The sequence below is a fragment of the Bison bison genome, unplaced genomic scaffold (assembly GCF_000754665.1).
Source record: "Bison bison bison isolate TAMUID 2011002044 unplaced genomic scaffold, Bison_UMD1.0 scf7180017861046, whole genome shotgun sequence".
Taxonomy (NCBI): Eukaryota; Metazoa; Chordata; class Mammalia; order Artiodactyla; family Bovidae; genus Bison; species Bison bison.
In genome coordinates, this window is record NW_011491618.1 from 2,065,702 (window position 1) to 2,079,297 (window position 13,596).

Sequence of the window (13,596 nt, forward strand, 5' to 3'; positions counted from 1 at the left end):
AGGCTATGGTTTTTCCTGTGGTCATGTATGGATGTGAGAGTTGGACTGTGAAGAAGGCTGAGCGCCGAAGAATTGATGTTTTTGAACTGTGGTATTGGAGAAGACTCTTGAGAGTCCCTTGGACTGCAAGGAGATCCAACCAGTCCATTCTGAAGGAGATCAGCCCTGGGATTTCTTTGGAAGGAATGATGCTAAAGCTGAAACTCCAGTACTTTGGCCACCTCATACAAAGAGTTGATTCATTGGAAAAGACTCTGATGCTGGGAGGGATTGGGGGCAGGAGGAGAAGGGGAGACAGAGGATGAGATGGCTGGATGGCATCACTGACTCGATGGACGTGAGTCTGAGTGAACTCTGGGGGTTGGTGATGGACAGGGAGGCCTGGCGTGCTGCAGTCCATGGGGTCTCAAAGAGTCGGACACGACTGAGCAACTAAACTGAACTGACAGTTGATTTACAGTGTTGTTGGTTTCAAATGTACAGTAAAGTGAGCCAGTTATATATATATATATATATATGTCTCCACCGTTTTGGTTTTTTTTAAGATTCTTTTCCCATATAGACCGTTACAAAGTATTGAATAGAGTTCCCTATACTGTATATCCATCCATCTGTACAGCAGGTTATTATCTGTTTTACATATCGCTAACTAAGTTTTGACTATTCTGCTTTCTATAGAGAATATTATTTCAGAATTATGGAGGTAAGGTTATTTTTTTAATCTTTGGGTTTTGTATAGTAGAATACAGTGGCAGGAATATGGGACTAAGAATCAGAAGCCTTTGTGAATTTGTGACAATCTCTGTATCAGTTAATGTATCAGTTCTCTTGTTTGTAAAATAGAGATGATTAAAAAAAAATCCCCTAAATTTAACTGGTTCCCAGATCCTGTATTGAGTATATCATGAGCTTATTAGGGTAAGATTTCTAAAGGATTTTATAAAGCTAAAGAAAGCTATACATGTCTGTGTCTGTGGAATGGTATTGATCCTTCCCAAAACTTTTAAAAATAAACCTTTTATCTTAGAACAGTTTTAGATTTACAGAAAGTTTGCTAAGGTAGCACAGTTTTTTTATACACCACACCTCTCATATACTCTGTGCCTGTTTCCCCCTCATTAACATCTTTCATTAGTACGGCACATTTATTTCTGTATTAATGTCTCTAATCACCATGACCATGATGAATTTTGCCTTATGCCTTGACTCCTGCCATTTTCCATGAAATTAATACTGTTATTCTTTTCCCTTGCATTTTCCTGATATGCCTTTACTGATCCATTTGCTGTAAACCTTTTGTAATTTCCATGTGTCAGATGTTACCAGCTTCTAATTGGACATTGCCTTGGTACCCAATCTAAGTTTCATCCATTTGCATAGAAAAATGTAAAGTTTTAAAGCAATTTAAAAGCAAAAATCAGGAAAAAAAAACCCTCCACTAAAACAGAGCAAGTAATACAAATGTAAAAGTAGATATTGTTAAAAGTTCAGGCTACATTGTAATAGGAAAAAGTGAAAGAAAGTGCTACTTTATTTCATTTCTTAGAGATAATCATTGTTATCAATTTTACAATTTTGTAGTCAAGTTTTAAAATGAACATACTATTTTGAAGAAATGCTTTGGAAATTTTGACTATGGGTTTACTCAGATTATTAACTTTTTTGTTGTTTACTTTTTAAAAAATACATAGATTTTATTTTTTAAGTCAGTTTTAAATTAGGCTCAACGTTCAGTTTCCATATATCCATTCCCTCCTTCACATCAGCTGTAATCAACAATTCCCACCAGAGTGGTACATTTGTTACAAGAGGTGAACCAGCATTGACACCTAATTATCACCCAAGGTCCTAGTGTATCTTAGGGTTCACTCTTGATGTAGTTCTGTAGTTTTGGCATATGTGGTATAATGACATGTATCCACCTTTACAGTATCATATAGTTTCACTGTCCTAAAAATCTGTGTTCCATCTGTTTATCCCTTTTTTCCCTTTAAGCCCCTGACAGCCACACACTGTATGTGTGTGTACCTGTAACTGTTTCCATTGTATTGCTTCTTCCAGAGTGTTACTTACTTGGAGTCAAAATATGTTATCTTTTCAGATTGGCATCTCTCACTTAGTAATATGTTTTCAGGACTCCTCTGTGTCTTTCTGTGACTTGATAGCTCATCTTTTTAGTGGTGAATAATATTTTGTTGCATAGATGTATCATGGTCAGTTAATCTGTTCATCTCTTCAACATCTTGGTTGTTGCTAAATTCTAGCAGTTGTGAATAAAAACTACTGTAACTGTCATGTACAAGGTTTTGTTTGATGTAAATTTTAAACTCATCTGGAAAAATACCAAGGAATGCAATTGCTGGATGATATTGGTAAGAGTATGTTTAGTATTGTAAGAAACTGCCAAACTGTCTTTTGTATTTTGTTTTCCCACCAGCAGTAAGTGAGAATTCCTGTTGCTCCCACATCCTTGCTAGCATTTGATGTTGTCAGTATCTTGGATGTTAGCCATTCTCATATGTAGTGGCATTTCATTTTAACTTGCAGTTCTCTAATGAAATAAGTTGTTGAGCATCTTTCCATATAGTATTTGTTATGTGTATATTTTCTTTGGTGAAGTGTCAGTTTAGATCTTTTGCCCATTTTTTAGTTGTTTGTTTTCTTATTGTTTGAGTTCTTTGTATATTTTAGATAACAGCTCTTTGTCCGATGTGCTTTTTTGCAATATTTTCTCCTGATTTGTGGCTTGTCCTCTTATCCTCTTGACAGTGACTTTCACAGAGCAGACGTTTTACATTTTAAGAAAGTCCTTAGCAGTTATTTTTTTTTATGCATCATACCTTTTGTGTGCTGTGCTGTGCTAAGTCACTTCAGTCGTGTCTGACTCTTTGTGACCCTGTGGACCATAGCGTGCCAGGCTCCTCTGTCTGTGGGATTGATTCTCCAGGCAAGAATACTGGAGTGGGTTGCCATTTCCTCCTCCAGAGACTCTTCCCGACCCAGGGATCAAACCTGCGTCTCCTGCATTGGCAGGCGGGCTCCTTACCACTAGTGCCACCTGGGAAGTCCCGTGCCTTTTGGTATTGTATCTGAAAAATCAACAGCAAACCCAGGATCACTTAGTTTATTTATTGCTTGCTTTTACTTGATTTTCATGTCATTATGTTTATTTTGGTGTAGATGAAAAATGTTTTATGCTTCACCACTAGGGATTATTAGCTTTTTGGTTAACATTTTACTTTTGGTAGTAATTAGGTTTTTGTAGTGGCAAATTTTAAATGTCAGGTTTTTTTTTTCCCTTGTAGGATACTTTTAATTCACTTTAAATCTGCAAATTCGTAGAATTTTAGGCCAAGAAATGACATGAGTGTCTAGTTCAAGTTCATTTTGCAGATGAGTACAGAATGGATGAAAACTATAACATGATTTGTATGAGGCCAAATACAAGATAGTAATAAAAACAGGACGCTAATTGGTTTATTATGGCAAATCAGATACTCAAAATATTGAGAAGTGATCTCTCTCAATTCCCTAAGTTAGTTATGATAATTTGTAGGATATTTCTTTTCAGGCTGTTTAAATTCAAGTGCTATCACTAAAGTCAGCAGATACTTAAAAAACTAAACTTTAGATGTTGGTTAGTTTTTTTTTTTTCCCCCAGAAATACTTACCAGCTCCTGTCATATTTACGTAACATTGCTTGTTTAATTTTTGTCCACATAGTCTCACACAACCTTTTTGAGTTTTTCCCTTCCATTTAACTTCAAATTAACATACTTCCACATAGTTTTAAAACTTTTAAATGACTCCCTAATTGTTGCATTAATAAAATAGAATTAAACTCTTCCCTTGTTGGACATTGGTCTCTACTTTTTAAAACAAAAGAGAAATGCTACAGTATTATCTGCATTTTAAATATGTAATAGTTGTGGAAAATGTGATACTCTTCTCTCAGTGTTCCCCCCCTAGTACCTTTTACTTCTGGGGAAAAACTCCCAAAGAACACAGCATAATACATAACTGTATTTTTGAATTAACACCATTTAAAATTTCTGGGGAAATATTTTAAAATTTATTTTAAAGTGATACTGATTCAAAAATACATAGAGCTTTCATTTTAAATATTCAGAGATAAAATACAAAGTGATTGTGATTTCTATTAGGATATTTGAGTATTGGGTAGTTAAGTATAAAATTCAAAAGAAAAAAACATGTGCAGTTAAAAATGGCCTCTGTCTCATCTCTTGTCTCTTAAACAGGTTTCTGAGTTAACTTCTAGAATCAAGCAGTTTTTAGGGGGCTGAAAAAACCACTGGTTGGTGTTTTCCTCTAGTTTTGCTTTTTTCAGAATGCTATATAAATAGAATCGGGTAGCTTCTTCAGCATGACCTCTTTTACTTAGCATAATGTGTTTGAAATTCATACAGATGTTGCTTATATGAGTAGTTTGTTCCTTTTATTGCTGAATATTTGTCCATGTATGGGTGTACTATAGTTTTTACATTCCTTTCCCAGTTGAGGGACATTTGAGTAATTTCCAGACATTCACAGGCAGGTTTTGTGTGAACATAGGTTTTCGTTTTTCTTGTGTGAATACCTAGTGACAATGTTGATGGGCTATTTGGATAAATGTGTGTAGAAGTGTGTAAGAAACTGCCAAACTATTTTCTTAAGTGGCTGTACCATTTTACATTCCTACCAGCAAACTTTTGCCTACTTTAGAGCTAGATTTTCTTAATATTGTGTTCTGTGACTTCTTTATATATTCTGGATACAAATCTTTTAAGGTTTGTGAATATTTTCTCTCAATTCAATGTTTCAATTTTTTCTTTCATAAGTTGTGCTTCTGGGATTGTATCTTAAATCCTTATCTCACCCAAGGTCTGCTTTTAGGTCTGTGATACATGTGCAGTGTGGATTGAGACTTTTTTACATATGAGTACCTAGTTCTAGCACCATATATGGAAAATACTTCTCTAATTGTTTTTGAACCTTTTTGAAGAACAATTAATCAATTGTCCTAAGTCAAATAAAGGTTTAGCTGCTTTAAAAAATAGTAGCCAATTATTGTTGGCAGTTTGAAATTATTCTTTTATAATTAAATTATATCAAGCTATAGAGTAAAAGAACTGACGTGAACATGAGTTTGAGTGAACTCTGGGAGTTGGTAATGGACAGGGAGGCCTGGTGTGCTGCAGTCTATGGGGTTGCGAAGAGTCGGACACAGCTGAGCGACTGAAGTGACTGATAGAGTAAAAGAGAATTATGAAATTTGGCCAGACATTGGTGTCCTATGGGCTTCCCCTTGTGGCTAAGCTGGTCAAGAATCTGCCTGCAATGTGGGAGACCTGGGTTCGATCCCTGGGTTGGGAAGATCACCTGGAGAAGGGAAAGGCTACCCACTCCAGTATTCTGGCCTGGAGAATTCCATGGACTGTTTAATCCATGGGGTTGCAAAGCGTCTGACATGACTGAGTGACTATCACTTTCACTTTGGTGTCCTATACTGTGAGATTTGGGTTAATCTAATTTATCCGGATATTTATTATTTAGGAATTTAGATGTACTTTGCAGTTAACAACTTTTAAGTAACTGTTAAACTTAAAAAATAAATTTATTTATTTATTTATTTTTGGCTGTGCTGGGTCTTTGTTGCTGCACAAGGTTTTCTCTAGTTGCTGTGTGTGGGCTTTAGTAGTTGTGGCACATGGGCTCAGTGGTTGTGTTTCCTAGGCTTGGTTGCTCTGCAGCATGTGACATCTTCCCAGATGAGGGATCAGACCCATGTCTTCTGCATTGGCAGGTGGATTCTTTACCACTGAACCACCAGGGAAACCCCAACTATTAAACTTTTAAATGCTAGAATAGAAGTTAAATGCCAAGAGGCAGGTGTTACTTTAAAGAGATCATTGGATGAAATATTGGAGATTAAGACAGACTTTCAGGATTAATGGCTATTTTTTTTATATTATTTGTTGATGGTTGTTTTTTCATCATTCTGGGAAGGGAGAGTTGTAGTGTTAGTTGCTTAGTCATGTCCGACTCTTTGTGAGCCCGTGGACTGTATGTAGCCTGCCAGGCTCCTCTGTCCATGGGATTCTCCAGTCAAGAATAATGGAGTGGGTTACCATTTCCTTCTCCAGGGGATCTTTCCAACCCAGGAGTGGAAACCAGGTCTCCTTCATTGCAGGCAGATCCTTTTACTGTCTGAGCCCCTCTGCTCTTAAATCCTGTTCCATTTTTAAGATTAGCTTTTATCTTTGGAAACCCCACTCCTATCCTATTACTCCTTTCTTCTTTTGGATAGACTTTACCATACAGTTTTATTATCTTTAACCTGGTAAAAACAAATAACATAGCATTTTTTCATTTTAATTAAAGTGCATAGTCCAGTGGCGTTAAATACGTTACCAGTGTTATACAACCATTATTACCACTGTCTAGTTCCAGAACTTTTTCGTCACTACAAGACCCCATTCTTGTCCTTAAGGACTTCACAGTCTGGTTGCGAAAATAAGTAACTTAATGTTTACCATATAGTGTGGCAAATTACATGTCAGAGCTTGCTATAGTTAAGCTGTATTCGTTCAACTAAAATTTTACTTTGAAAGAGCAAAGTAATTTTTGGTTAGGTTAACATCCGGGTTGTCCTACCACTCCATACCTGAATTAAATTTAGGCTAGACTGAAATCTTTAGTCTTCTTGGCTTAAATAAATTCAGGACTCACAACTCCTCATGCTCTTACTTTGTAAGATCATTTGAGGAATAGCTGTATTTGGGATGGTAAAATAATCTGCCTGCAGTGCAGGAGACCCAGATTTGATACTTGTTACTTTATAACAAGAAGGAAACTGAAAAATTGATATTCTGATTTAAAGCTAAATTATGAACTCTTCCTTTTCTCATGGAGCAGAAGAAAAAAACAGAGAGAACTTCCTAGTTGTCTGTTCCCACCTCAGTTGAGCTGTTTTGACTTATTCTAGTTGTAGTGACAGCTTCCTTGATTATGGTCAAATATAGCGTTATACAGGCATGCTTGTGTCTTTTAGCAGATCATTTGAGGAATAGCTGTATTTAGGATACTGTGTCAAGAGATTGTGTTTCTGAACTCCTTGAAGCTTTGGAGTTGGAAATTGATGATTTAAAGTTGACCATTTTAGCAGTTTTAGTGAAAGGCAGTGTTAGCAACATTGAACAGTGTTGTAATACAGATTTTATTTGCATTCTGCTGTCAGGGTTTGTTTGCTGTAGCACAAGATTGTTTTGGAAAAGTAAAACACAATACAGCCCTTTGTTTTTAAGATTCTGCAGTCTTCCTAATATAGTCAGTCTAAGAAAGAGTTGCTATCCCAAATGATGGTTAATATTTTAGTTAGCAATTTCAATGTTTATCATAAGAAAAGTTCATATTACTAGATCTAGACTTCTAATAAATTGTGTTTACAGATTTAAGAAAGCCTGAATTTGTGACAGTTTTGGTTGTTTATTCAAAAAGAATGAAAAATTAAAGATAACCCCCTAGTTTGATTAGTTTTACTAATAATTTTGGCATTTGCTTTTAGAAAAATAACTGTAGTCTTGTTTTTTTCAGGGTAATCACTTTGATCAATATGAAGAGGGACATTTGGAAATTGAACAAGCATCCCTTGACAAGCCTATAGAATCGGTAAGATCAGTGCTTAATTTGGGGTCATAGATAGTTAGATAGGTAGTGTTCGTGTGACACTTGATGTGAATGAAGTTAAACTTATTAATTAACTTATAGTACAGTTTAGAGCTGTTTTCTTGCATGCCCTACAGTAATCAAGTAGAGTTTGAGTTGTAATCTAATATTTAATATGTTAGGAAATCAGTGAAAAAAATCTAGAAACACTTTAGAATTTTGATGGAAAAATATCATTTTTGGCCCATACTCTGTTAAAGATAATAAGTTTAAGTTTAGTTGAAGTTTTTGTAAATTGAATAAAGGAGTAAAATGTATTTTGATCCTTTAAAAAACTTCACCTTTCCTGGCAACACAATCATGTGTGAAATGTTCCATTAGGAACAGTTAGGGGCTAATATTTTTATTTACCAGACTCTTGTGAGACATGGTAACTTTGGTTTCTATGGTTTAAGAGATGTCTGGTTTTTGTCGAAAGTTGATTGTATCTATTCACATGACTTAATTTTAAATATTGATATAATGCAACAGAACAAGTAGATTTGTTTTCCTGACTCTTTAATTTTTGAACATTATTTTTATTTTGAAAAGCCCTTTATTTTCAGATTACACAGTCCATTGTTAAAATGTCTAAATTTGTCAGTATTGTCAGTATTTAATATTTGTTCTTAAGTGTATGTATTTAGTAAGGGTTTCAGAGTTATTGATTAACTAGAATGCAAAGTCAACAGAGAGAGAGTCTCTATAACAGTCAAGACGTTCCCCCTTCTCCTTTTAAGAAATACTAGCTTCTCCTCCTCCCTCAGGAAAATAAGGCAATTTAGAGAATACAGATATTTTAACTTTAGCTTTTATTTTAATAGCTGTAGCATAGGAAAGGATCAACATATATTTATGTTCCTAACTAGGTTGGTGTTGTGTGTGTTTGTGTGTGTGTTTAGATGTTTACAGAAATTTACACAACTTGGGGTGTTCGACATTTTTCTTCCACAGCAGTTGGCCCATATTAGCTAAGCAGCCATGATCTGGTTTGTATTGCACGGTCTGCCTTTTTTTAATTTCTTCTCTAGGGTTTCTTTCTCCCCACCTCCCCTTCTTATTTCTGTTCTTCTGGTCCAGTGAACACTGCATATAGTACCTTCTGTCTTAATGTGCTGGCATGATGCTAGACTTAGGCATGGCAGTAATTGATGACGCATGTGATAATGCTGCAGAGGGAGAATTCACATCTGATGTTGTGCTGAAAGCCCAGTCTTGTGTTTTGACTTAAGGATGAAATGCCAGGCCCACTTTGATGAGTTAAAAAATATTTGAAGTTTTTGTCTTATTTTACTATCGTCTTGGGAATTATCACAAGGTGGAGTTTTACAGTGAAATCTATGGGCTAGCTAGGTCAGTATTTTATACTTGGAAAATAACTTTTCCATATCATTTAAATGTTTCTTTGGGTCAAAGTTTAAGAATAGATAGCTGTCAAAAGAAAGGCCCAGGTGCCATATTCTGCAAGGTACAAAGTTGAATAATATTATACAAGCTATAATTCAGTGGGTACTCTGACTCAACAGTAGCAGGAAATTTAGCTGGACTAAATTTGCGGCCTAGTATTCATTATTACTTTACTCAAGAAAGTTTTAATAAAAGTATGAAATTAAATGATTTTAACATTTTAAAAGCCTTCTTTTAGGACTGCATTTAAAGGTTTTTGGAAAGTTCATTCCTTCGGCATGTGGGACTAGTGCTCTTTTTCCTCTCACAATGTCCAGGAATTTTCCCAGCATATGTCATAGAAAGAACACTATCGTAAGGCAGTCTGACTGAGTAATCTCAGTGAGTAGGAGTGGAATTGATATATGCCTTATTTATTAAATAGTATTATCTTCTCCACTAGAAATAGCAAGTATCCTTGGACTGGATGTTTAATTTTTTATGAATAAATATATGTTCAGAGATGTATAGTAGTAAATTGTACTTCTAATGAAAATCTACTCCTGAAACACATTAAAACATGGATTATTTGTGATGTAGTAGTTTAGGTAGTAAGGTGCTTCATAGCCAACGTGGTGTTAGATAGAAGTGGGGCAAAAAGAGAAGGATTTTATTTCTGTTCCCCAATCATTTGGGGGTAAATCTAAAGTTTTAAAAGAAAGTCCTAAAATGATTGGCATAAAAATAGATAGTGTAGTAACCTCCAAGAGCCCTGTCACCTTAGAAATGCCCACCAAGTAAGTGTATATTAGTTACATGTCTGGCTGGCTGGCTATCTTGTTGAGCACTATTGAGCTATCTTCTTCTTAGGGGGAAATAGAGGTTGCTTCTAACACACAGAAAGAGTCTCTGCTGAATTAAAATCTTTCTCTGCAGCAATATCTATTGAGAGGTGCTGACTGTTTTGCTACAGCATGCAACTCAAAAGTGGCTGGAAATATGCAGCTTTGGGAGTCTACAGATCATTGCAGGAGCTAAAGGTCTAGTCATTTTTTTTTTTTTAAACGAAGGTAATCTGCAGCAGCTGGTAACCGAGGAAGTCTCTGCACAGGTTTGTGCCAAGAATATGCCCGTGTAAGGGGTTATTGTGAGTATAGGATTAAGGTCTTTTTGTTTTGTAATAGGGTAAATGTGTTGCAAACCAGCAAGATAGGAAATGAGATACAAAGATGTAATAATACATTATGATTTTGATAAACTCCTGAAGCTTAGATTTGTTCCTGAGATGATACAGGTATTTCAGTTTCAATCTGGAAATGTTGAAAATACATCAAAATCCAGCATTAATGAAATAGTTCATTATCTTTGGTATAAATTTTTATTTTCCCTGGTTTATTTCAACCAACCAGATATCTTTCAGTGAAGTTTCTGGTCAATAATAAAACAATGTTCCAAGAAAATTATTAAAGAATTGCCAGATAACTTGTTTATCTGAATTAAGGAGAAGGTGGGAAGTATTAACATTTTGCTCTTATTACAAAAAACTTTTTAAAATTTATGTTTTAATGTAGCTACTTTATGAGATTTTTAGGTCCCACCTATGATTATGATCTCCACTTTATACTGAAAAATAAAGCGTTTAAAAACCAAAATCTTAAAACCATAACCCAGTCTAGGATTCCACCATAGATCCAAAAATTGGTTGATCTGACTTAAGGTATATGGTTTGTTGTGGTCTTTACCATAGAAAGAAGATGAGAAATCAGATGGGAGAGTGATTATAAGCTGTACAAAAGGCAAATCCCTGCGCCATAGACTTAAACTATGTTGTCATTGTTGCAGTTGGAAGTGAAACTGCCCGTCATCCAGTACTTGGTCTTTGTTCTACCTGACTGATTAAAATTCTGTCTTTATAGTTGTCAGGTTGACTGAGCAGGTTTAAAAAAATTAAGTTTTCAAATTCCAGTTGCTGATGTTTACTTTGCATATCTAAGGATTTAGAAGTGTATGTATAAGTGGGTTTTGTCATGTTGCATATCTGTTTAGATCTGTGGACTCCACTAGTTCCAAACTGTAACTCTATAAGACTGCTGATTTGATATTTAGCAGTGACCATATGTGGACTGCACTATAAATAATGTGCTTCTTGGAGCTGAATGGTGTAGCATTACTATATGGCTTTTCTCTCTAGTCTTCATTGTGTCATCTGTAGTGAGCTATAGATTTTTTTGTTGGGGAATTTTTACAACTTGTTGTTTGCATGGGTTCACCTAGTAGCACTTGGTTTTTGCTTATAGAGTCTTTAATACACAATCAGCAAAGCTTACAATCCACTCAAGAGATTTGCCATTTTTGTCACTGTTGAAAATGAGCTAAATGGTGTAAATTGAATGTGGCTGTCAACTAAAAGAAAATTCAGTGTGGAATTAGTATTCATCTAGTCACTGCCATAATTGTAGTATAATTTTCTCTTGAGAGTTGGTATTCTATTTCCTATTATTAAAAAACTTAGAAATCAGCCCCACACAATGAAGTGAATTTTAGTCTATATTTTGGCAGACTCCTATTATACAGATTGGTGGGGTTTGGCAGACTCCCGTTATACAGATTGGTGGGGCTGTTTCCCAAATGGTTATTGTTTCTTTGATGGTATACAGCTTCAGGGAGCAGAGAGAAGTTCCTAGGAAAGTTTTCTACTTGGTATTTAATTAATAAAATTGTTGAGGAATGGCTGAAACAATAATGAGATGGTTTTTTGTGTTTGTGTTTTGGCTGGTATTGTGTTTTTAGCATATTGGTAGTTGTTTCTAATACACATTTCTTGCTATTATTGATGTTCCCATTTAAAAATTATATCCTCCTTTCTTGCACATTTAGTACAGAGGATTAAAATATAGCACTTTAATTTACATTTAAGTTTAGAAACAGAAAAACCATAAAGGCCAATTTAGGTAATCTAGATGAAAAAAGTTTTGAGTTTTTAGCTCAGCTTCATAGTTTAACTAGAATTAAGAACTTCATTCCTAACCAAATAAAATGCCACATTGCCACCATTTTTGGAGTCTTAAGGACAGAGAGTAATGAATAGGTCATGGGAGGAATTCCCTGGCAGTCCAGTGGTTAGGACCTCTGCACTTTTAACTGCCAAGAACCCAGGTTCAATCCCTCATCAGGGTACTGACACCCCACAGGCTGTGTGGGACGGCCAAACAACAACAAATAGTTTGTGGGAATTCTTTATGAATGATCTGGAAAACCACCCTTTTGCCTACCTCCCTTGGGCAAAGTTAGTTGCTTTATTAATTGTTTAAAATTAGTATTTCCCTGCATTTTTTCCATGTGTAGTTAAATTATAAACAGCCTATCACTATACATGCCCCTTTGTCAGTCACAAACCAGGCTGTGTTAAAAAAAGTTATTTTCAGTTCTGTAAGATTATAACTAAACTTCAAATTATTTATTTTGCTTAAAAATAAAAAATCAAGTTTTTTTAGTCACTTTTGTAGTAACCAAAATAATAAACTGTTATTTCGGGAGTTAAATAGTGCTCATTGCCCTTGTTATGTCTAGATTACCAGTTGAGGCCACAGATTGCTGCAGTTTACTGTTATAAATGACATTCATAGAAATGATTGACACCCTAACCAGAGTAATGATTATCACCAGTTGGCCACTGAATTCCTTGCTCTTTCACAGTGAAAGTTCAGTGAACAGTTTGATCACTTCAGATTAGACAAGTCTGCTTTGTTCTATTAATACTTTGTTATGAGATATTTTGACGTGCCTTTCTTGTGTTACCCATCATCCTTAAGCCTACTGGATTTTTCACTAGTCTTTATAAAACTTTTTTCTTTTGGTAGGAAAAGGGACCATAGTGAATACTAGTCCTTTCTGCAGAGTTGCAGAACTGCCATTTTTTCTCCAAAAACAGATAGTCTGAAATGATAGGAAAGGCTCAGATTTTCCGTAATAGTCATTCACTTAATCTCAGAGGTTGGTGAGTAGAAGACTTTCTGGGAGATATGCCTGTTATTATTGTTGCTTTTTGTTATAATTGCAAGGTCATAGAGTGGCATATTAATAATATTAATACATAACCCCTGACATTTCATTCCCTGTTTATACTTGGGGAAAGTGAAAGAAAATGAAGTCACTCAGTCGTGTCGGACTCTCTGTGACCCCATGGACTACAGCCTACCAGGTTCCTCCGTCCATGGGATTTTCCAGGCAAGAATACTGGAGTGAGTTGCCATTTCCTTCTCCAGGAGATCTTCCCAACCCAGGGATTAAACCCGGGCCTCCCGCATTGTAGGCAGATGCTTTACTGTCTGGGCCACCAGGGAAGTAGATTTAATTAAAGAACAGTTTTCGTTTAACGATTTAGAAGAGAAGTACCACTGCCATTTTGTATCAATAGCTTTTTTTGAGAAGGTGACAGCCATCTTGAGTGGTTTTGTAAAAGTGATGCTAATGTGTATAACCCTAAATTTTTCTTTTTTCTCCCTC

General features: G+C 35.5%; 1 protein-coding gene across 6 annotated transcripts in view; it reads left to right on the top strand.

Annotated features, from left to right (window-relative positions):
- Positions 1-13,596, top strand: part of GPATCH8 (G patch domain containing 8) — a 95,072-nt gene that overhangs the window by 13,695 nt on the left and 67,781 nt on the right. For 3 of the 6 annotated variants that reach the window (XM_010832441.1, XM_010832439.1, XM_010832443.1), the window contains exon 1: positions 7,588-7,668. Coding sequence is in view for 1 of the 6 variants with exons in the window: in XM_010832438.1 (XP_010830740.1) it covers positions 7,594-7,668 (75 nt within the window). In the remaining 5 variants the exon portion in view is untranslated. Of the gene's footprint in view, positions 1-7,587; positions 7,669-8,658; positions 8,694-13,596 lie in introns of those variants that run through there. The other 3 variants (XM_010832440.1, XM_010832438.1, XM_010832442.1) reach the window with 3 other exon arrangements.